A 24784-nucleotide genomic window follows, 5' to 3' on the forward strand; every position below is an offset into this window, starting at 1 on the left:
GTTTTCTGTGTTACATGTATAGGTAGTGATCTTGCTTGCTATTTTAAGTATATTAATCATACATGTAAGTATGTTTAGCAAAAGAATATTGCTAGAGGAAACAAAAAAAGTAGTACGGGAAATAGTGAAACAGTTGTATGTTTGTTCACAGTCTGTAAATTAGGAAATGTTAAATGTTAAATTCTTGATCATATTTTCTGAGTTTAGGATGAAACTCCTAATGTAATTATCATTTCACAAGTTGTATATTGACAGAAATATAAAATAATCTGTGCAGTGGCTGTGGGATAGGCTGTGGGCTGTGCTTTATTTCCCAGTAAGTCCTTTTGTTTTTTTTAACTTGTCCTGAGAAGTATTTTTGAGGGCACGTGATTAAGGCAGATAGGCAGTATCGTTGAAGGGGATAATGTAAGATCCCGTATTTGGCGGAATTTTGACTGACAGAATTGATGAAGTCAGAGGAAGAAAAAGAACATAGTTCAAATTTTAACAAATATATTTGAGTTTATAACTGTCATGTTTTAGTACATAAATGCAACATACCTGAGCTTGGTCTGGTGTATTTTTGTCCCTACGTATCTTTTCTTATTTATTCAAGTGTAAATGTAAGTAAATCAAAGTAATATAAATAGGAAGAAAACATGATTTAATCTGCTTTTTCTTTGTAGACAGCTAATATGCATGAAGATTCTGAAACTGGAAATATGCAGGCAGTCATGAAGGGTAAAAATGTTACTTTTTGTATTTGGGCCAATCTGAAGAAGAAAGTAAGGTACAGCATACTGAAATTCTTAGTTTGAAATGAGGCCTGGCCTTGTCTACCCAAGTCAAGTAAACACCAAGAACCAGTTTCTCATAATCTTTTTCCTGTTGAATAGCTTTTATTCTACAGACTCCCAACTGATGGGTTTCATACCAACCTGTTGCTAAGGAAGGTACCGGTTACATCAGAGTTTTATTAAAGAAACAGGAGTGTTTTATATATGTAGATATATGTATAAAAATACATATATATATATATATATAAATAAAAATACATACATACATACATATATATATATATAAATTTTGCTTCTTAAAATGCTACAGTAGAACCCTGTTACTGCCAGAACAGTTTTTGAAGGAAAACAACAAAACTCATGCAGAGAATTGAAATTCCTCTGGAAGTAATGTTTCTTGCTGATGCATTAAAATAGTTTCTAAGCTGTTACAGTTTCTTGCAAAGCGGTGAATGATGCTTTGTGCTCCGACCTCTGTTAGAAAAATATTCTAGAGCCTGGAATGCAAGTATCCTCCATCTGAATCTAAGATTTTTTTTTTTTTTATTAGATTACCATTTAACTGTTATATTTTTCAAAACAAGATTTTTGAGCAGGCTTCCTACTCCCACTCCGCAAATATGAGCAATAAACTGGTAAAAGGACTTTGCCCTGACTTAGGGCCTGGTGCTGTAAGCTTTGCTAAGGTAACTGGAAGGCTGGGTCCTGAGCAATGTCAGGGTGACCTGCAGGAAGAGCCCATTTGGGTTAGTGTTAAAGGTTTTTGGTCAGCTTAGAGATGCACTTAAAATTTTCAACCAAGAATTAAAAAATAGATGATGCTTTACTAGAAGATTTTTAGAATATGTGACTACCTGGCCTTATCAGAAAATAAGTATTATTTGAATTGTTCTGGTTTTGGTTGGGCAGGAATTGCAATGAGCAAGAAACTTCCGTATCTGATGAAAGAACCCAAGTTCACAAGTTAGATACTTGATTTGATGCAAGTTGGCCTCCTATGCCTGCTCTTAGCCTCTTTCCTACACTGTGAGAAGGATCAGTGGCTGTGTAATACTGTTGATATTATCAAAATTACCTTTACATCTGTGTATCTCTTTGGGTTTTATGTGGAAGATGCTGAGCCTGATGTAACACAGACAGCTGGTGACTTCACCTGTGTAGGAATTTGCCCATTAAATTAGTCTGTTTTGCCAGGAATGTACTGTGTAGAAGAGCTGCAGTCTGATTCTGCCTCATGGTCATCCTGTCATCAGGACCGTTATTTTTGTGGCTCCTGATCCCCTTAATGCAGTTACAGCTTTTCTGGACGGGCTTACAGACAGCTGTCAGTACAAGACAGGAAGCGTAGCGTGACATCCCACTCTATTTCTTAGACTGTGCCATGCGACAAAAGAGAATTTAGGTGAATTTTCATGTAGAACATAAATTTGAATACTTCTGAAGAACTATAAAAATAAGTGCTGCCCATCTTACCAGGGAATGTTATTTTTTCACTGTTGTGTACAGGTTCAGACATCACATGTTTTATGATACACAGCACGGATTTGATCTTCCAAAGTCACTGGCTGTGAGCAGTGTTGCAGTTCGCATATTGCATACTCATTATGACCACGTATCTCCACTTTGGCTGCAGTGTCAGAGTGTGCCACAATTGGAAGTCTTAGATAGCAAAGAGTTAATTCAGAATTCAAAAGACAATGTAGAGGAACCAGAAGAGGAGGAAAAGAAAGCCAGAGAAGAGCCCAACACGCCTGCTGAAGAAGAAACCTGTTCTGATGGGAGAAAGGTAGGTAAAAAATCTCACAAAAGGATGTTCTGCAACGCTGCTGTTACTCAAGGCCCACTCGTGGTGCAACAGCTTCTTAATGTGTCCTGTGCCTGAGAGAGCCAGGTTCTTAAACGTTCTATAGAAAAAGGCAACTTGTGTAGATACTGTGCCATAGATCTTCTCAAGGGAATGGAAGGGTGAATGACCAAAGATTGTCATACAGGAGGTAGAAAGGGAAGTTTGGACAGGGTGTGGTAGTTGGCATGTGCGAGTTGGCATGTGCGAGTTGGCATTTGGTTGGCAGTTTAAGAGTAGGATCAAGCCATGAGGAATGTCGGGTCCCGTTCTAAGATCTTTCCATAAATCTGTGACGTATGTCCAGATGAATGGATTCTGCTTCTGAGAAACTGACAGCCCCATAAAATCACTGCAGGAATCCAATATTAGGAAAATTCGCAGCATGCAGAATAGGATTCAGAGTTGAGCAGGTCATGGTTGTGCAGTTACTTGGTTGCTCCGTGTCTGTCTGCTGAAGCTTTGCCCGTAGAGGGCTTTCCCAGTACTGTTTCTGGCTGCTGGATACTCCTCATCAGCACTCTTCAGTGGAGTATGGTGGCTTTAGGTGTTGTGGAGGTTGCTTGGTTTTGTATTCTTCTTACGGGGTTTGGGTTTTTCACTTTCAGTATCATCTGTGACCTGCAGATAAATGACTCGGGTTCTCTAGCTAAAATTTCTGCACAAATAACTGTAAAGCATCATGTTTTATGCCTTCTTAATATGTTTGGAGCAACAATCTTCGCCTTTTTCCTTTTCAGTCCCCAACACCTTTGTAGTGAATCAATGCCTGAAATCTCATTTTTCTTGGTTCCTTTTTTCTTTTTTTAATGGCAAATCTCATCTTTTGGCAGTTTTCACCTACATTTTTCAGACTTTCTTCAAGCTCCTAATTTCATTCCTTCTCTTTTTCTTTCCCAGGTCTTACTCTCTTTCTCTCAATCCAGTTTTGTGAATTTTCCTGTTCCCCCTGACGACTCTGCTTCTCTCAGCTACTGCATTTTCTCCTCCTGTCTGGCTCTGCCTTGAGTCCCCCCACGTTTATGTGCGTAAACACTTCTTTCCCCTCACCTTCTGTCCTGTTGGAGGAGATGTGTGTTCTTCCCGCGCGCTGGCAGGCGCAGCGCAGGGCACAGGAGGTGCCCGTGCCTCCAAACCGGCGGCTCGTACACTGAGCTGCCATTTGTCTGCTGCTGTGCTTCCAGAGGGGTCTGCTGTGATAGGGATGGAAATGTGGCTGGAAATCTAGAGTAATGTTTTGACAATAGAAAACAGCGTGAGAAAGGGAATAAATATCATGGGCAAGGCACAGGCTAAGACTGCAAGTGGGGGTTCTGGCAGAGTTTCAGTATGGCTTTGGATTCAACATCGGCTTAAATTTTCTTTGTGTCACTCTTCTAGCTGTAAAGTCAGATAACCATAATTTTTGAGTGCGTACGCTGCTAAAAAGGTGAAGTGCTTGTATGGTACTTGGGGAGCTCAAGGTGGAATTTGCTGTGGAAATGAAGTACTTATGTTTATATCTATTTATATATCCGGCTCCAAAGTTGGAGAGTACCTTTGATCAAAACTGGTTTTGCTCGCTAGGTAGAAATTTCTCCTAAAACCTTGACCTTGTGGCAAGATTGGTGCAAATGTTGCTGGAGGAGTGGGACTGTACTCTTTCTCCTTAGGCCTCCGTGAAGGAGGTGATACCCTCTTCTTTATTGTGTCTGTCTCTGACTAGTGAAAAAATGTCTTTTGCTTTTTATATAGAGTGCTATCTCACTCAAAGAAAAGAGCAATAACGTAGCTGACAGAAATGAGACAGAGGAGGAAATTGAGAAGAAATCAGAAATCTTGGACATAACGTCACAAGGTATTTGGTTAGTTTTTATGTGCAGCATTGCAAACGTACTTATTCTAAATATTCTATTTTATATATGGAAATGTCGTGATATAGATCTCTATGTGAACGGAACAAAGTTTATAAATGTATTGATGTTTTGGTAACACTTGAGTTTTGTTGACATTTCTATTAATGATTGTTAAATGCAGGGAGAAAATAGGACAGATAGGAAAATGGATTTTGCCCCCAACACTTAGTTTATTTATTATTTATGTTTATGTTCATGTACATGTTTATTATGTTTATGTACATTTGTGTATTATTATGCATATGTTTATGAATGTTTACGGGTGAGACACACAATCTTTATGAATCTGTCTGGTGAGATTGACTTCCTCAGAAAAAAAATGATTCAAATGCGTATAATGGTAGGCAGTCAGGTAGTGTAGGTATTGCTGAGTATTACTTAAATGTGTGCTTAAAGCGAGATACGTGCTGATACACTTTTGCTAAAAAAGGGCCTAATTCTAGGAACTAAAACTGTTTATCTGTCCCACATAAGTTCAGTTACAAATTTCTTCAGTGTTATGCTCGCCATTGGTTTAATAAGAGTGAGTTTTCTTGTAGTACTGTCTTAAATAAACCAACTGCAACCTATTCAGCATAGTTGAGCTGAACTGTACAGGCTTTTCCTTGTTAAAAAAACGAACAAACAAACTCCACCCCACACCACTTTCTGCTGAGCACAGTCCAAGCAACCAGTTGTCAGACTAGACCCTGGAGACCACCCAAACAAGGTGGTTTTCAAGAAAATATAAAGAACTTGGGCTTCATTTGGAGGAATTTTCTATTTTATTTCAGTAAGGCTTTGAAAATCCCTGCCATGGTATTAGGTGAAATGTACGTGCACAGAAGTGTGCTAATAATTATACCTGAATGTCTTCAAGCTTGTTTATCTGCTTTAATAAGGAGAGAAGTCTTATGAAATGAGGCATTTGCTGGCATGCTCATGATTGATTGGCAAACCCATTCGACCGCTTTTCAGAGCAGAGTTTGAAAGGATTCTCAGTTACCGCAACTTCAGTGAAGAGAGGCAGCCAGGCAGGCGAGAGGGAAAACCAGGAATGCAACAACAGGGAAGAGAGCGAGAACTACTGCAGTTCTCTGGATTTAACTTCATTGTACCAGTGTTAAGAAGTTAATTTAGCTTGGGAGACTGAACAGTTTTGTTTAGAAGACACTTAAATATTTTTGTATTATTATTTTAAAAAAGCAAGTTAAAGTACAAGCTACCACTGTGGCTGGTAGTAAAATGGTTTTTACTGCCTCTAAATTTTTTTGCTGGGAATAACTGCAAAAGGACATTATGGTGTTGTGTGAATACAGTAGAAGAAAACCTCTGCATAATGCAACTAAATCTGACATTATAAAATTAACATCATTTTCACTTGTATTTAAAAATCTTGAAGACAGTTTATATAGATATTTGCCATTTTGTGAGAGTATCTCGCTCTCTAAAAGCAAATTTCATGACACTTACAGTAGCTGTTTTTACAGTATTGAACACTCTTTCTTGATCCCTGTTAATGGTAGCTTCTATCCTCCTTCTGTAACACCCGGTGCAATGTTTTATGTGGGCTTGTTTTTTGGTTTTGTTTTTTTAAAGAAAATATTTCTAGGCATTTTTGTCCATGGCCTTGATGCCTTCTAGTAACATTTTCCAATTAATTAAAACTTACATTCATACATATGTGTAATATATACATAATTATGTGCAGAAAAAATACAAATTATCATTGTTATCTGAAAAGTTTATTTCATGTTAAATCCCTCTTGCTCTTCATAAATATCACCCATCTTTCACCTTCAGCACGTGACCTGTAGGTGCCTTATACCTTTTATTTGCCTCATTTGTTTTCATACCAATACAACCTTACTAAACCTGTCCAGAATCTACTGTATTGTATATTTGTGAAGTTCTTCTGTGGTTAATGATGTGACTCATTTTGTCAGTAAAACGTTGTACCTATATAAAGCGTTTTGAACTGACTACAAAGTTAGAGCAGAGATATTACTCTGTTAAAAAGCTCAGTGCCAAAACAAGAAGTAAGTGCTTTCCATCGTCCAGCTGTCTGTCTTTCCCCACATCTCGATTAATTGTTAAAAGGTTTGGGGAACACCAGCAGATGGCGCTGAAACGCTGCAGAGCGTAAAGCACTTCAAGCCCGTGGGCTTTTTGTGCAGAAGTGAAAAATAATGGAAGCTGGAAATTTCAGTGCCTTAGTTGAAGCACCAAGTTAGCTCATGTTGTTCCGTTGTTTTGTAGTTCAGGATCCACTGATGCAGGAAGAGACGAATGAAAAAGAAGAGGCGATAACTGATGAAAACGTTGTTAATTTGCAACAGTTTGTACCGGTGGGTGGTGTGTACCACATTGACGTACTGCAGCTTCCACCTCAGGTCAAACAACTCAAGGACTGGAGTATGGTGGAGGTAAGCGAGGAAAGCGATTACAGCCCATGCAGTCCTCCTCCCTGTCATCCCTGAAGAGCTCTTCCTGAAGCGTGTCACCACTGTACATCTGCAGTGTACGCAATTTCTTGAGCGTCAAACTGAAAGGCCACGTTTTCAAATCCTTTTTCAATTACAGTTGGCCAATTTTTGGAGCAGCTGGGGGAACAGATCAGCCTGCACTTAGCGAGGCGTGTGCTCGTCAGCATGCCTAGCCCAGATCTTTGTGCTGGATAATGCTCTTGGCCAAAGTAAAAGTAAAGAGAGAAGTTCTTAGTTTTTCATATGTGAAAAGTACACTTAAAAAAAGGATGGTAACAAAATTACTGCCAATTCAGTTCCAGGCTCTGCAAGATATTTGAGGACTATAGCCGATGTGGTCTGGTTTTCCCACTTGTGGAGCCTGATGCAGCGCTAACCTACATCACAGTTTTTACTGTGAAGCTGAAAACCTTTAATAAGTGAAATTCCCATACAAACTAAGAAAGTGAGACTGTGGGCATGGGATCTTCATTCCCAGTGAGCACACAGACCTGCATTACCAGTCACATGTGACCTCTTTCATTCCCTTTGACACTGTGTGGACAAAGTGGAATTATAGCTGCCTTTTGCCACTCAGGTGCTCTTGGTTTTTTTGGACCTATTAAAAAATGACTATGCCTACTGTGTGGCAATGCCTTAAGGGTGTCATCAACAGCACATGAAGGGTTCAAAGGCCTGTTGGTAGTCACCCCTTTACTGTCTTCAACATTGTAGTTAGAAATGTGCAATATTAGCAAACCATTAATACTAATAAATTTTAAATGGTGTGTTAGGAGACTCTGCAGGTGATTAGGTGGACTTACTTAAAGAAAAAAAAAGTAGGCTACTGCATTTTCTAATAAAAATCTTATATCTGTCCTTTTCCCATCTTGCCAAAGTTACTCGACGGTGGATTGGAGGCATACCCATATCCCCCAGAAGAGGCTGAAGATGCCACGCATCCACCAATACAGATAACCCTTAGGCTTTCTGACAATGTGATGTATTTTGAGGATCCTGTGATAGCCCGATGGGATCCTACAGGTACTTAGGACATAAATTTATTTTAAGTTTGAATAATGGAATTTATACCTGAGTTTGACTGTTTCCAGAATCCAGCTGTAAAGATAAGAGCCAACTCAGAGCCCAGAAATAATTTGGAGACTTCAATGTTAATTGATTTGGTTTTGTTTTGTTTTGTTTTTTTCTGTTTTGCTTCTGCACCATATCTAATAAGGGACTGCTTGTTGAGGCTTTTTACTGTGGCTTTTTAATATGAATGGAAAAAAATACACACCGTTTAATGGGCAGTAGTACAACTGTATACCACAAATCAAGTTTTGCTAGGCTGAAGCCATGTAAAGGCCACTTTGAGCCAAATTAGCTCCTAACTACGTGTATTAGTATTAAGTTAAAATGTGAAAATTAAATGTTAAAAACCAAATGTGATATTCTAGTTATTAGATCAATACAACATACCACTGACTTTCTATTCATGAAAGAGAGTAGAACCTATTAAAAGGGTTTGATATTTGAAGTTACTCTTGAAAACGGGCTTGTGGACTGCTGCTGTATAGCAAGTAAGAAATGAGCGTTACGTTAGTATTTGTATTTCTTTTGACATTAATGAGAAGCTTTCCTGTCAAAATTAGCCCTATCTTGTACTTAAAGACAATTAGAATGAGGGGAGTTTTTGCCTTAAATGAATTATTTTGGGCCTAGTATTTTATCTTAACTGTGAATATTAGTTAACCTAGGATGTCTTTACTAACTAATTCTTCCCCAGCACATATCACAAGCAGAAGCTTTACATACACATCTTTGTATTTTTGCATCTCTCTTGTAAAGGCCAACAGTGGAGAACCGATGGCGTCAGCAACATAACGTATGAAACGCAGGAAAAGAGTATCACCCTTGCGATGGGTGCCGTTTATACAATAGCGCTTCTCCAGGATGCTCATCTCAACATGCCATATCGGGCGTGGGAATTGCGACCTACTGGTATGGATGAAGCACTACTTATAGTTACTACAGTCTTTGCAACGATTCAGATACAAATTAAGGTACTGTAAATATTTTTTTTTTTTAAATTTGCATTTTTTTTTAAAAAAATATAGAATTATTACAGTGTCCTTTATTAAGAACTTGGAATGCTTCCACAAGAGCACGTTGAATCTCACTCTGTGCCGATAAAAATGAGGGAGGATCTCTGCCTTTCCAAGCACTGTAAGGAACAGTACTGGTGATTTAATTTCAGTTATTTTCTGTGAACTGGTCAAAAGAAAGCATCTGTATGGTTGTTCTGCAAAGTTCCAGTAAGTGCTTTGATATTGATACTGCCTTGCTGAATTCAAGACTGTTTCACCAGCTAGAGATTTAAAAATTGTTCCTCTCTCCTCCTAGCTCTACCAAGAGAAATAAAAGTGTTCCAAGCAACCTACTACTAATGCTACTTGTTCTTTCCAAAGGTTCAAGTTATGCACGGTTAGCCATGTGCTCATTGCCATATACATCAGTTCAGTAACAGACATGATTTTAAAAGAGTCAGTATGAGCACAGGCATGGGCCAGTAGAGCAGCATCATTGCTGAAATCCTACAAAAAAGTGGCTCTCTTCAGGATCTGGGAATGAAAGTTTACAGCCCAGAGTGGTAGATAATGTCTACACTATCCAGAATAGCAAAGATATTTTAATATATTTGATGTCTGAAGCAGAAAACAGCTTTCATGACCAGTAAGTTGCTTTCACTGGTTTGTACAACAGGGTAATCAGTGTATGTTGTCTTCAGTAGTGGTGGAAGAGAAGGATGTGCTTTCCCACATCACAGGAAAATGGATAAGTCCAATTGACCTAAGAGCAGTTTTGAAAAAAGCTGGTGTGAATATTTTCCCAGGAGAGTACTCTCACAAGTATGTCTCTGTGAGCAAGAAGGTGAGTGCAGCAGTGGATGGTTTTCCTGTTGTTTTTTCTACCTATTTTTCCCTTAGGTAACATTTTCTTGTATGAAGACCTGTTGTGCAGAATCAGGTGGCACATATACAGGTGTTCTGCCAGCTTAGCCAGTGGAGGAGTCTGGTTAAAGCAAGCTTTTTGTTACGTTTGGATAACACAGGGAATTAGGCTGAATGATAGATATGTTTTCTAACTTGTAGTTTTGCATTACAGGCTCCCCTAGCAGAAGTTAGGGCCTATCAACAGATGGCACTGGTGGCATCTGCTTTTGCCTTTGCCTGGAGCAAGTGGAATGTAGAAGCAGGTCAAGAGCAAGTAGTGTTCAAGGTTTGTGGATTTTTAAACTAAACTTCTAGAGAAAACCAGCACAGCAGTCTGTCACAGTTAAAGAGACAGAAACAATTCACTTCTATAAGTTATGCTCATCTCAAGCATTGTCTTCGACCCCTACCTACACTGTTAGTGCAGCGGTTTTAAGATTTAGGGCTGACTACTTAGCAGGGTTCAGTGTGTGTCAGTAAAACTTCAGAGCCTGCTTCCCCACTGCTTCACAGCTCATGCATTTGTGAGATCTCTAATGGGACACACGTCTCAGTAACAAAGCTGGAGATAGATATAGATATCTATCTATCTATCTATCTATAGCACTGGATGCTGATTTTCATGAGGGGTCCTCTGAATAGCAATCTAATCTGCAAGTTTTACTACATGGAAGTTTCTTCTTGTTCATATGGGGTTTCATTTGTTCCCTACTGTAAAGGAGGGAATAAGCGACTTAAGCATTGATTTGTTTCCATCTGTGAACTAACACGGATGTGGTTAAAACTTCTGCCAGGGAGACAGAAAGATACTCCCCGTTGTGGCTGTAAATACAGAACATACCATACTGTTGAAATCTTGAGAAGCTCTCCCACTCTCTTGAGTTAAATGCGTGTGACACACAAATATACTTAGCCTAATACTTAATCTCAGGAGCAAGAACTAAAGCAAGTGATGCCTGTTGCACCAGGCTACTCTCTCCGTAGGAGCCAGGATCAGCAAGAAAACTGGAGTGGCCAAACCTTGCATTTTACGGAGGAAAATTTTGGTGTTGATACAGTACCTGGTGCACAGAGAGCTAACATTGTTTTAGGAGCTCAAAGCAGTGCCTTGGTTTTGTTTCTGCATTACACTCATGAGTATACTAGAATTTAGAATTTCGTACTAGAATTTATAACTCTGTCAGTGTCATGGGCTTCATCTTACAGCGCAGTTTTGTTTTCTGCAATAGGTAAGTGAGCATCTTAAAGCAGATTCTGTCAAAGACTGGTCTCTTTACATGTTTAATGGTCAGAAGGCACAGAGGCTCAAGATCACAGAAACCAGTGAAGCTTTTTCAGAAGAGCTAGAAGAAGATTCTGAATTTCACTCCACCCTCTACCATATGCTTAAGGACACTGCCAGCAAAGAAGCAATTGATAAAGTGGAAACAGCTAGCTTCTTGTTTGTTGATGTTGTATATCAGCTACTGCTTGCTACGAGAGTTTTAACATACTCTTAAATACTGTGTACTTTCCTTTAAAACTTTATTATCAAAAGCTTTCCATAAAGTTACATTTCAAGTCTTGAATCCTTTTCTGTTCAAATCATTGTAACAGCTTCAACGACTAAAATGCAAACATTCTGCTTTTGTTACAGCAAAATAAGTTCTTGTCTTGTGGCTAGACCACTTAGTCATATTTATTGTTAGCTATGTTCAAAATGACTACCTGTTTTATTGTAAACTTGAATAGAACTGAGACCCTTTTAGGTACTTCTAAAGTTGTCGGGGGGGGGGGGGGGGGGAAGGAAAGGAATTTTTCAATTTCAAGTCATGCTTTAAAAAAAACAAAACAAAACACAAAAAACCTCCCCAAAACACACCCACAACCCAACAAAACAAACCCAAACATGTAACCTTAAATATACTATCTCAGCTTCTCGTACAGTCATCCAGAACTTGAAAGTGTAGCTACAAAAGTCAGAACCTTTGTTATACGGGGGGTGGTCCGTTGTGTTGAAGTCCTGTATACGGCCACAACAGTTGCTGTAGTGAAGTCCAGGAGTCCCCAGTTCCTACAGGTGCTGCGTCTGCTGGTCTTTGAAGAGACAGCCCCGTGAGGAAGCTTGTGAGAGCAGCCAGCAGTACCAGGATGGAAACGGAAACCCAGAGAGTTTTGTTAGCGTTGGAAAAGGAAGCCTTGAAATGGGACGCCCACGATGACATTAAATTGTACCTGCAAGGAGTAAGTCATAGAGTGATTCAGTTTTTCTTCAAAACTTGGCACTCCTCTTCCCACCCCACTCCCCCACCCCAGAAGACCCTAAAGGAAACCAGACCCCACAAACAAACATACAGATCCTTAACTGTCAAAAGTGACAAGGTTGTTACGGTACTGGGAGCTACGTACAAGGGTAGCTTATGTTTGGGCTTTTTAAAACGCCGACTTCGGTAAGCCAGTTCTCGATAAGCTGTTTTGGTGACTGACCTGAGCCATGACCCAGCGCAGGCACCCATGCTCCCTGCACCCTGCCATGTTTCTGAAGGGGATTCACAAAAAACTGCCTGGCAGCTCATGAAGATATCTTGCTTGTAGGAAGCACTGAAGAGTGCTGGCCTTATGTCTTACTGTTTTCTAGGGCTTTGGTGCTTTCCTTGAGGTTAGGGAGAAGGCTTACCCTCACGGGCTATCCAAATCCTAGACCTCTCATGACACTGGGTGCCTGTGTCCTTTATCAAACGATAGAAACATTTGTTCTTGCTGTCTTCTCAGTTTTACACGCTAGCATAATTGTCTTGTCTCCCCCTTGATCAGGAATGCTCAAAGTGGAGGCTTAGCGTAGGATATTCATATGGAATATGCAGTTTTTCTGCAGAGACAGCAGACCTCCTTTCCTGTAAGGCAGGGGCTTCCAAGGGATACTTGTTTAGGACAGCACTCTCTTCCTTGACTTGAGATATTCAGAGAAATTAGCTGGAATAGTCTGGAGTTAGTCTTGATAACTACTCGTCTCTCAGTGTGTTCCCCAGCTGCGGTTAAGTTTTGCATAGGCCTCAAACCCTTGCTCATTTTTACAAGAGTACATGTTAGGGTAACCGACAAGAGGTGGGATCATAGCATGAGGCTCCGCTTCACCTCACCACTTAGGATTGGTAATGAATCCCTGGTGGGGCGAGTCTCTGGCACCTGAGATGACTCATTCCTGGTTGGTTTGATACAAAAATTGGCTTTAACAACCAAACCAAAGCTACAGCTTTGCTTCCTCTTCCCGCGTCCACCACCCAAATGTCGCTTTACCTCATGATGATGTGAGAAAACTTACGCTGACTCTAGGTTCCATTTTGATGAATATTTTCCTTTTTCAGAGATGCTTTCCTTCCTTGATGGTGGTTCTTGTACTTCAGCAGGTGATTCCGACTGCTCATTTCTGTAAGCAAGCATCAAGAGTTCCAAAGCTTTTCCATCAAGCGTTTGATTTGACAGAGCTCACAATAGCTTGACTTTATAGCCCTGATCAGGTGGTGGACAGTTAAGAGTTTCCTAAAAAACGACCCGACCAGCCCTGCACACACACCTCAGAGGAGGCTGCTGTTGAACTTACTTTGTTTCAGCGTGTTCGTCTTCGTACTCTGCCCAGGAATACGTGCTAATGAACCGCTGTAGCGAAGGACGCTTCTCATTTTGCTTTGCTCCCAGTCGTCCCCTGTCACATTTTAAAGAACTTTGCCTTAATTTCCCCATCAGATATATAGCAGGAAATTAGAAATTCAGTAGCAGTCTACTTATTTGGGTAGGCCTTAGACAAATAAGTTTCAAAATTAGTTGCCTGAAATTAGGAATCTTTTTTCAAAAAAACCAAAAAAAACCCAAAACCAAAAAACCCAGATCCATCAGTGCCAGCTGCCTAGATTTCATATTTTAGTTCTGAAGCAAGAAAGTCAAGGTAATTTTTTAAAACTCTCAACCCTTAAAAAAAAAAAAAAAAAAAAAAAAGAGCTGTAACATTTAGTCACGAAGGCTCATTTACCTATTGAAGTATGTAAAAACTAACGTGAAAGGTGTAGCCTAAACATTATTGTACCTCAAGATGCTCCATAAGCTGCTCAATACAGGCACAGTTAGAGCTGAAAAACATTTAAACACTGTTCAAAGACAAGCCCAAGTAACTTTACCAACTGCTTGATCTCCTGTTGAATTTATCACTCCGTTCATCTCCATCAAGTTCATGGAACTGGGCCTAGAGAAGAAGTTTGACAGACTTACTGCATTGGCATTTTCACGCTTCAGCCCAGCCAGTTTTGAGAAGGTAAAGCGCCTCACCATTCGGAAACCCCTACTTACCAGCGGCAACCCAATACCTGCATTTCCAGCACTCCTAGGCAATGTTGCAATGCTAACTCTTCGTAGGGATGATGATGGCTATACAAATAAGAGGCATTACTGACTCTACCAAGGAATGACTGGATTACTCGCTAATCACATATAATACCATCTGTTTTTATGCAAACTGTATTAAAAAAAAAAAATAGATGTTGATACTTAGCTTGAAGTGACACAGAAGTCAAATCACAAGCACAGCTCAAGCCATGTTCTTTAAAGTAGCATCTTTCCACATCAACTGCTTTCCCCCCCTAAGAATCCAAAGTGAGGCTGGCTACACAGCTTCCAGCAAAATGCTGAAATTGAAGGCATCTAAATTCACCTAATGGTGCCCATAGGGATTCCTATCTGAATTGCTCCCATCTATTTTTTTAATCTCCTGTTCTAAACCCTTCTCTGTAGCCCCGGTGAGGGAACAATACATGAACAATATTTCTTAACCATTGCATGAGAGCACAGCCATTTCAGCTTTTGTGAACACTTCATCTTCTAAGTGGGACCGCATGGAGCTCCCTCGGGTTGGTGGGGGAGACTGAAAAATATATCCTTGTGTTTGATGACATCAGTCCATGTCTGAGACAGAAAACTACCAAGTCAAGCACGTAGCAGATCGCCAGCACATGACAAGGCAAAGAAAAACACATAAACACACACATACTTAAAAACACACATGAAATTTCATGTTAAGCTGTAATGGCCATTACCTTAAAGTTAAAAGAATTTGGTAGCTTTTTATTCGTAGATTCATCTGCGAAGAGATCAAACATCAGAAAGGCTTACAGTGAGCTTTATTTGCAACTAAAGGTCTGACTTTTTCTAGTATCTGTTTAAGCAAGAAGTGTATCGGAGTACTCTCAGAAAGCAGAAATGAGATTTCAGGAAAAAGCTTTCTGTTTCATTAGATAAGTTCATAATTATACATCCTCTACAAGCATCAATTTCTGTTGCTATCATTAAATGTATTCTTCTATTATCAAGGCAGCGTCCTGTTACAGGACAATCTTTTACAGTCAGGAAGGAGTAGCCCGTGATTCAGAAGACTAATGCGAGGGTTTTACCGGTGTGCAAGACTGCCCTTTCTGGTTTTAAAATATATGCTCTATTTTTCAGAAGAATTTAATCCTTCTCTGACAAAGCCACAAGTGCACAGCGTGATCTGAAAACCTGACCACTGTACCATCTGCTTAGAGGGGGCAATTTGGAGCACCTGCACTTAAGGAGTCTGTAATTCGCATTTAGAAAAGAGCAGGAAGCATCTGTAGAGAGCAGTCAAAGCTCAGCTACCTAGAAATAGCTACTGGGAATGCTCCAGTGTGAGCGAGCACCCAAATTTACTGCTCACCAGGAATAAGATTTATCACTACCACATGCAATGCACTATTCTAAAAGCCAGAATATTACTGCATACTTGCAATGTTTTCCCCCCAGCCTGAGATTCATGACAGTTTACATACAAGTCTAATTTTAGAGAGTTGTTTCTAATACTGTTAGTAAATAGCTATTTTTCCCTCTGTTTTTAGGAAAGGAGATACGACAGTCATATAACCCCTCCACCTAATGCGTTAAGCTCTAATTAGATAAGGATTTATCTGGCAGGTGCTAGAATGAGGAAAGACCAAGCAGCTTTACCTCGATCTCCAAGAGAACTAAAGGATCTCTCATTCTGGAGCAGGACCTGTTTCAGCTCCTCAAGCTCTGCGTGTTCTTTTGCGTACATGCGCTTCAGGTTCTCCACATGTTGAATCATTACTTCCACAGCCTTGCTGACACGGCTCTCCTAACAGAGCAAGTGCAACAGCAGCAGGAAAAAGAAGCAGCTCTTTGAGGAACTGCATCGCGTTCAGAGTTCAAGACTTTTTTTCCTGGTAACCATCTACTCTCATCTTGGATCACCACGATGCAACATCCTCTCATTTTTGTCCACCCTTTCAAAGTTTCACTACAACCCATCTCTCAACACATACCCAGGTTACACAGGTCTCATTTCTCCAGTGATTACTCTTATCCTAAAATTAATTACTCTTCATTTTCTGAGCCCTTACAACTCCTCCTCATCTCTTTCTCTGATCTACAGTCTCAGCTGCCACCACGCATTTGCTAGTATTGCCAAGTCATATTTTCATGCTGGTTTTTGGCATTATACACAATTACGCATAACATTTGAGCAGGTGGTTGTAAATTTCCATAGATTTAATTTATTAGCTGCCCTTTCCCTAAGGCAGAGAATTACCATTAGAGCATCAAAACCATTGTTACCACATCGCATTCTTGTGCTCTCTACTGTATACGTTCCTCTGATGCAAAGTTGTTTCTGGATTTTTGTTTGGTTGGGGTTTTTTGTTTTAAATCAGGACCACATTTCTGTTGTGTTTTTGCCCAATGCTAGTGCAATGTCGCTGCTCTCACAGTGCCTGGGATTCCTTATAACACCACAAACAGTGATCCAAGAAGAGAAAGCCAGGACTAAGCTGTACTGGTCAGTCTGCATTACATACACGAGAGTCCCAAATCTAATTCTGGAATCAGAAGCCTAGTAGGCAGACACTGCTATCCCTTTACATCTAGAAGCTTTTAACTTTGTAGAAAATACATTTACATGGAAATGGTTACCTGATTAATAGCTCCCAACATCTCTGCTCTACTGGCGACTCGGGCTGCATACTGGCTAAGGAACTGCAAGCTTTTCTGCAACTTCTTAATAATCTCCTGCGCTTGGTTATCTTCTTCACACAAAAGAACTAAAGCCTAAGAGGCATATTGGCAAGAAAAACAGTGTGAACTATTAGTAGAGAAAAAAGGGTGAACCCAGCTGATGACACTGAGGGGTTGTGTTCATGTCCACACATTCGTAAGATCAGCATCCATCATCATCAGCCAATGTAACTTGATACAGACCTCCAGTGGGCAGAGACTTCTGTTTACCTAGCATAAAATCAGCTGAAGACAGGGGTTCTTGCCGGATGTTTGTGCAATAGAAAACTTCCCCACTGCCTGAGTGCACAATATACTCAGATGAAGGTTACCCCTCAGAGGCTAAGTCTCTCATATTTCAACTGCATCACTTCAGAACTTCGTTCAGATTTGCTTATAATGTATCACGCACACAGGCGCATCCTAAAAAGAGCTGTGTTAAGAGAGACACTTTCACAGCCGTTCATCCCATCTACCCTACCAGCCTTGACCAATACTAACCTCTAACATCTTTAGAGCATTTGTGATCTCCTTTTTCAAATTTTCTTCAGCCAAGTCTCGGGACCTTTCTTCAAGCCTCACTCTCTTGTCCAAGGTAAACAAATCACATTTAAAACCTAATGACAACCTCAGAAATTCAGCCTGTTGTGGGAGAGGAAAAGATTTCAGAATAATCCAAGTGATGCAGAAGCTTTTAAAGTAGATTTGGATACTGACATGACATTTGGGACTGCACCCCATGAACAAAGCTACAGGAGAGATACAGAAGAGAAAGCAACCATGGCCCACGTCCACAAAGCCAGTCTTCCCATCTGTAGTGATGGGGGAAATAATCTGCAGCCAGAATAGGTGATATCCTGGCAGCACGCAGTGTGCCATCTGCATCTTTTGACAAAACTGTCTTAAATCAGCACATTCTGCCTGGGAGGAGGTCACAGCTATGCTCCTTCAAGCTTGCAAACAAGTGATTTAATAGTGACAAATCTTTTGTTCAGTTTTACAGATTGGCACCTTTTCCCGTCCCATCCTTTCCAAAATTTCCATTGGGCTTGGAAAGACAGATTTCAGAAGCCAACTTATAGAAATGCATCCAGTTTAAGCTACTCAGCATCATTCTTTCGTATAGGACAAGATATTAATCAGGGCTTATTGACAAGATCTTTCTGTTGTCCAAGATACTTAAGGATACAAGCAGTCAAGACTTACCTCCACTTCTTTCTCACTAGGAGAGTCACTGTAGGATAAGAAGAAGCAATCATGTAACAGACTGCAGCTTTAGATTCATACCTGCAGGTGATCATTGGAAGTCAAAACACTTACGGCTCATTTTGCTTTGTTTTATCTGCTTTAATGCCACCTGCAGCGGCTGAACTCCCTGAGAAGAGAGAAAAAAAGAGTTCTCAGACAAAGTGAAAAAAACAGCTTGTGAAAGGCTTTCAAGCTTCAACAGAAGCCACTGTTAAAGATCTCCAGTGTTAAACTCTTGCCCGTGCAAACAATTTGTGTACCTCAGAGTACATTAGGGTTGGTGTCAGTAAGACAGCACAGCACTGTCACTTGTATGAAGCCTCAAAAGTTAATCGTTTAGTTGGCTTCAACTGGCTTTTAATTAGTACAGAAATGATTAATTATAGGTTTTGGTTTAAGTCTCCAGCCCATAGGTTCAGGATGTTACGTGATTTACTACATCACTAACTTTTAGTGAACTGCAAAAGTAAAAGGTGAGGTGACCAGGAGTGCAGAGATGTCTAAGCACAGTTCAGCAGAAGCATCATCCTGCTTATCCATATCGTATTACCCCAAGCTCTAGCTAGCGTAGAGGATGCTGCTTTACAAATCTTTGGGGAGAGCAGGCATGCCAGAACCGTTTCAAATACCCCAACTCCTTTGCAACTCTTAAGAAATTTTCCCTCCTGTCTAGAGGAGGATGGAGCTGGTTAGATCAGTATCTGTAGAAATCAGAGAAGCAGGTTTTGCATGGTAACATTCTCCTCCTCTCCACTGCTAATCCATTTTGATCTATAACTGCAGCTACTATTCCTTGAAACAAAACCCCCTCGTAATAATTGGTGTGGGGCAGGCAGCTCTCCGCACCTCTTTACACAGGTCTTGACACAACAACCAAGGTTTGCACTCCAGTGAGTTATGTGAATGTGTTCAGCAAAAACCTCTTACCTTTCCTACTGGGAACCACAGCTGGTGCTTCTTCACTCTGCTCTTTATTATTTTTCTTTTCCTGGTCCACCTCCTAAAGCCATATCAGAGAGAGTAGTTATAGCAAGGGAACAGCCACGGTGCCACTGGAGGGGCCTCTCCCCTCCTGCAGTGCTTTTGTTTGTCACTGCTCGGCCAAGCCACTTCTATCTTCCGTTGTCGCTAGGACTCTTACCAAGTCTTGCTTTAAAACATTTTGAAATGCAGTTTTGTGTTCTTCCATCACGGGGCAGAATTCCTTCTCTGTCAGATCCGCTCCTGGGGAGAAACATTCCCAAAACCAAATGTAACAATAAAAACAAAACAAGCCTCCAACACCCGGTGTACTAGCCATGGACCAAGAGGGCTAAAAGAAATTGCAGCAAATGCCAGGAGAGGGCATTAAGAAGGAGGAGAAGCAGCAGCAAAGAACACTATAAAGACATAAAGGAAGAAGTGTGAAGATGATTATGTTTAGCTTGGAAAAAAATCCCAATAAGAAGCGTTACATGTCTACAAGTGAGAATATTACTCCTGGTTGTAGTTACTCTAGTCGAAGTTGCAAGAGTTACAGTAATATTCCTTTGGAAAAATGAATTTCATTATTTTGCTACCAGCACTTTTTTTTTGTTTGCTTGTTTGCTATTTAAAGAGACAATTTATGATTATTTATTTGGAATTCTATAAGCACAGGAATGTGTAAAAAAACCCATGCACAAACTAACACGAGAAGTGATGAATATTTGTAATACTCTTCTTTCACATTACAGAATATCAGATGAAGTCAAGAAATAGATGCTACTTCAGCTGCCCTTACAGAGGAGCTTGAGCACAACCAGGTCATGAAATGCATAGAGTTGTGGTATTTCAGCTGTCCATAAGCTTCAAACTTAGTCTGATACTTGGACTCTCTTTTGTACCTAAAAACTGAACTAGCAGGGTGCTGATAGAGCCAACAAAATAACTGTCTTTCCCAGAAGATGAATGGTGATGAACTGCTAAGTTCAGGAATTGATGATGCCAGTTCAATAGTTTGTGTGCAACACAAACTTTCAAGTGCCACAATTTAGAAAAGCTTTAAAGCAGGCAAAAATAACCTCCAGGAAGAGGGCTATTAAAAAGATTTAAAAAGGAAAAATATTTTAAAAACTGCAGAAAGTCTGAAAGTCACACTAATTTCTTGTGTAGCCGTAACTCTGGTAGCTATTTATACCTTTTGGAACATCTAGAACTTTTTTTTCCTTTTCTGTTTATACACACACACCCCCCAGATGCAAGCCAAAGAAATGGCACAGGAGAGAAAAAAAAAACAAAAAAACAAAAAAACAAAAAAAAAACCAAAAAAAAAAACCCCCAACCAAAACAAAACAACAAAAAAAAACCCAAAAAAACCCAAAAAAACAAACAAAAAAAACAAAACAAAAAAACCACACACCTTCAGGTTTGAAGTGCTTTCTCTTTTCATCCTTCACGTGAACGACCACCTCTGCTTAGCACTCCCTTTTGTCCCTGCTGATTTTTACGGCAGCCCTACCTACCTGACCTGGCTCCCAAGCACCTTTAGAAGACATTGTGTGGTACTAGCCAAAACCACAAGTGGAGATTCGTCAGTCTCTCTGTTCTAATACTAGAAACACTTTCTATTAAGAGATGTACAACAGGCAGCAGGATTCTCAGACTTTAAAGCTGTTTGGACTCTTTCTGATCTGTTTTGCATATCTGTTTCCTCCTTGCCAAAGGCACCTATACCACATACGAAAATTAACAGTACAGGCAAATTAGTAGAAAGAAAATACGTTTAAGTGAGGGGACCAAATTAGATTTCAGGAAGATAGTACTAAAGAAAGAAACAAAACCAAACAAGAAATGACGACAAAAAGTCTTATATTTAGGTAAAGGTTAATATGGTTACAAACAAGCATGCACACGTATTCTGAGCTGCTTATTCAGATCAGCTTTTTTAAAAATAGCCTAAATACCCCGTGTACACATACTCCGGTTTTGTTTTACTTTTAGTTTTTAAGTGGAAGATGCACCAGCAGATCTGGTAAGAATAATTCTTCTGGGTGTTTACGGCTATAGCGAAAGACAAAACCGTACACAAAGGCTTCTACCCTCATCTCTCCTCTTCACCCATCCCAGCTTCTTGTGCGCTGAGCATCAGTTTTGAAAGCGAGGAAAGCGTTATTTAGTCTAGCTGTGTCACTAAAAACTTTTTAAAACCCTGAAAACATTCTCTCTCCTCCTAAAATTGCCTGGGCTTTAGTATCCACACAATGTTTTGCCAGCTGAGCAAGCATCAAGATTTCACCAAGTTATTTCATGCTTACTTCTTGCAGTACTGTAGGGTACCAGCCTCCTGCAAGTAGATAAAGCCTTATTCCTACTCGAGTTTCAGGGAGGGTTGAGAGCACTCACAGGCAAAAGTATGTTCAACAACAGAAAATCACAAGTTGGCATTAAGTCATTTTTCTTACTCAGCTTCCTCACTTCAAAGATGTGCTGGAAGCAAGCGGTTTTCTCACTGCACGAGTGCCAGTGCACTGCAGCAGTTACTGTACCTGATACAGGACCAGCCAGACCCTTATCGTTGTTTTTCTCTATTGCTACGGAAGTTGGCACATCTTCCTCTTTTTCACGTGAGCCCTTGGGTGATTTTTCTTCCATAACAAGGCAGCCTGTAAATTCAGGCAACAGAAGACAGAGCTCTTACTGTTCAGTAAATGCGCAGACTTGAGCATATCTATTTCCAAAGACTTTCAGTGCAAAAAGTTCACACATCTGTGCCCCAAATTAAGGGCTTACCTGTTACTGGTGCAGCGCTTTCCAACGAGGATGTAAGAACTTCTTGGGGTGAAGTTAAGTGATCACTACCAAAATAAAATTCTTTCAGATACTCATTGATATTATACAATCTCGATAAAGGCTTTTAAAAGCTTGCACAAAACCTGACCTGGGTGGGATCAGACTGGCTGGTAGCGTTGGCTCTGCAGAGTCAATCTTAATGGAAAGAGAGAAGAGTTACTATCAAGGAAAAGGTTGCCGTGCAAATAGAAAATTTCTTTGTCAAAGTTTTAATAATTCCCCCAGCTGTGCCTAAATTATTTCAGCAGTGAAGAACTAGATGGTAACTGCATGCAGATTCATCTGATAGTCTAAAGCCACCCAGACATGCAGTATGTAGCTTAGCATGTTATCATCATTAGGAGCGATAACTATGTGTCTGCAGAAACCTTATCTCAGGAATATCATACTTAGAGATGTATTTTGGTTCCTGACTTCACATTTTGCTTCTAACACACATTTTCAAATGACCTAGGTATATGTTACCACGCAACTGTTCTACCTTAATGCTGCGCATCAAGATATATCCATTTTCACGGTCTTGACCTCAAACCCCACAAGTGAGGTGCACGGAGCTTCACTCGGCTACAGACGTCAGACTCATTTAGGTAAAAAAAGCGTTAATAGTGACAGCTCGACCAAGCAGATTATTCAGAACACAGAGAACTTGCATGTTGTGTTGTACATTTTAGCCTGCGTCTTTGAAAGACACTAGTTTTTGATACTGTATATGACAATTCCCTAGCCAGTTCAGAAGGCTTCAGGCCTCCTCCTTTGGGTGCAAGCAGCAGAAAGGAATTCAGCAGTTAAAGGCTGGTACGCAGTTTTGCTCATGTTTCTTTAGCCGCTACGGTGCGGCTCTGGACCCGAGTCTTATCACATCATAGACAAAAACAACATCCTCTTAAGTCTTTTAATATGGCAAGGGAGATACTGAATGGGAAATAATTCTCTTCCTCATTTCACCTGGATGACTCGAGCTTGATTATTCAATTGATAGATCGGTCTCTTCGTGGGTGAAAATACAGGGTAAAACAGAGGTTTAAAGGGTTAAGTCGGTAATGACTAGTGATGAACTCCACCCTCTGCTGAAGAGGGATGCTGAATAGAAAAAAAACCCCAAACTTATCTCCAAGCAGAGAAGGCAGGAGGCTAGCCAGCTTTGGGTAGCTCCCTACATGTCAAGTGTCCAAGAATACTATTGGGGGGGGGAGGACACGGACACAACAGAAAAACCATATCAGTGAGTGATCGTCTATGTTCTGGTATCTTCCCTTCCCCCTCAAACATCCTCAGAGGATCCAGGAAACACAGCAAAGTTGAAAAGGAAGCGACCAAGGCCCCCGGTCACTTCCGAGAGCAACCGACTGCTCCCAGCATCAGTAAGTGCCTTCTTTCCCCTCTCCACTCCTCCACTCATCAACTGCGCTCACAGAGCCTTGCCCCAGCCAGACGGATGTTTCCTCTAATGCAAATCCAGGCTATTTTTATTCTCATTTGAATTCTCTATTGAACTTAAGGAAGCACAGTGTCGCATCTGCCTTGTTCAGGACATTAGGTCTACAGGAGTATTGGAGAGGGAGAAGGTGAAAATGAATAGCACGTTGGAATAAAAACAAAAGAAATCTAAAGGGCTTTTAAAGCAAACACACACACCCCACACAACCCCCAAACAAACAAAAAGCTTTGCATCACCTGGAACTGACTAAAGCAATACATTATTCTACGTGCCCTATCCCTCCCCAGGTAATCACATGGTCCGTGGTTTCTGTTTGCAATGAAGGGAAATCCTCAGTTTGGTTTTTAAAACCCCATGCTGGCTATTAGGATTGTGAGCTCTCATGGATTGCACAGGGTACGCTTAAAGAGAAAAGACAGCAAACCCCCCCCACATTCTAGATTTCCTAGTAAAAATCTGTTTCCACAGGGCATTAGAGAATGGTTCTTCATCCTAATAAAAGGATTGTGTCAAAGAAGATCCTGCAGTACAATCCCAATTACTTTTTCCCCTTCCATCCCTTCGATTAGCATAATAATCCAAGGATCCTCTAATCACAGCAGAGAAGTTCTGGCCACAGTCTTGTATAACTCCTCCCAAACAAACATTAACACTTGGAAGGCCTATCATCTGGTTTTTAGACTGTAGTACAACTTTCACATTTATAAAATCTAAACAAATATAAAAAGCCCAAGCTTCATCTGGCTCTCACAAGAGCTCCTTTATTAAATAGCCCCTAAACTCCTACAGTGACAATGCTTTGACAAAATAATTTGAGTTACTTACATGCTGAAGGGCTTGATCTGCTCAAACACATCTGCAACCAAAGTGTAATAAAAAAAAAACCAAACCTAGGGAGACTTTTCCTATTAAACAAGGATATTCAAATTTTGCTGCACGTCACAGTTTTTGGAACAAATACTGGACACAGCCCTTTTGCCTTTTCTCTGGGGCAAGCTTTAACATTTTAGTTTCCCCCCTCTAGAATATTCACACAGAATATTTATATATTAAAAAAAAAAATGCAAAATGACATTTCTGAGCCCAGCTGGAATGACAGAAAGCTCCAAAGCGATGAAGCACAGGCATTTCAAACAACTTTGCAAGGCTGTGACTTTCTAGAAGGACTGGATGAAGCAAGAGCCCTTGAGATTTTCCTCTTTAAGGTAGCTTAAGTACTAGCAGCACAAGCTAGGAGTTCCTCACCTGCTCTACCCCAAGCGAGCAGTGTGCTGAAACCACAGG

General features: G+C 40.4%; 2 protein-coding genes across 5 annotated transcripts in view; one reads left to right on the top strand and one right to left on the bottom strand.

The window, feature by feature from the left end:
- The window catches only part of LOC309589332 (GTPase KRas), a gene marked incomplete at its 3' end in the record, with an annotated part of 55315 nt that extends 43862 nt beyond the window's left edge, over positions 1-11453 (top strand). The window contains exons 10-18 of the mRNA XM_082309376.1: positions 669-772; positions 2286-2565; positions 4357-4459; positions 6756-6922; positions 7861-8005; positions 8810-9024; positions 9725-9892; positions 10127-10240; positions 11184-11453. Coding sequence (XP_082165502.1) covers positions 669-772; positions 2286-2565; positions 4357-4459; positions 6756-6922; positions 7861-8005; positions 8810-9024; positions 9725-9892; positions 10127-10240; positions 11184-11453 — 1566 coding nt within the window. The remainder of the gene's footprint in view (positions 1-668; positions 773-2285; positions 2566-4356; positions 4460-6755; positions 6923-7860; positions 8006-8809; positions 9025-9724; positions 9893-10126; positions 10241-11183) is intronic.
- A 159-nt stretch (positions 11454-11612) lies between these two features.
- Positions 11613-24784, bottom strand: part of IRAG2 (inositol 1,4,5-triphosphate receptor associated 2) — a gene marked incomplete at its 5' end in the record, with an annotated part of 39795 nt that continues 26623 nt past the window's right edge. For all 4 annotated transcript variants that reach the window (XM_082310761.1, XM_082310764.1, XM_082310763.1 and 1 more), the window contains 16 exons: positions 11613-12168; positions 13256-13360; positions 13535-13636; positions 14106-14170; positions 14275-14352; positions 15018-15061; positions 15943-16090; positions 16924-17058; positions 17506-17646; positions 18211-18238; positions 18325-18379; positions 19180-19252; positions 19394-19476; positions 21759-21875; positions 22003-22067; positions 22151-22197. In XM_082310761.1, the coding sequence (XP_082166887.1) occupies positions 11925-12168; positions 13256-13360; positions 13535-13636; positions 14106-14170; positions 14275-14352; positions 15018-15061; positions 15943-16090; positions 16924-17058; positions 17506-17646; positions 18211-18238; positions 18325-18379; positions 19180-19252; positions 19394-19476; positions 21759-21875; positions 22003-22067; positions 22151-22197 (1530 nt within the window). In that variant the 3' untranslated portion in view covers positions 11613-11924. The remainder of the gene's footprint in view (positions 12169-13255; positions 13361-13534; positions 13637-14105; positions 14171-14274; positions 14353-15017; positions 15062-15942; positions 16091-16923; positions 17059-17505; positions 17647-18210; positions 18239-18324; positions 18380-19179; positions 19253-19393; positions 19477-21758; positions 21876-22002; positions 22068-22150; positions 22198-24784) is intronic.

The sequence above is a fragment of the Platalea leucorodia genome (assembly GCF_965183815.1).
Source record: "Platalea leucorodia genome assembly, chromosome: 4".
Lineage (NCBI taxonomy): Eukaryota > Metazoa > Chordata > Aves > Pelecaniformes > Threskiornithidae > Platalea > Platalea leucorodia.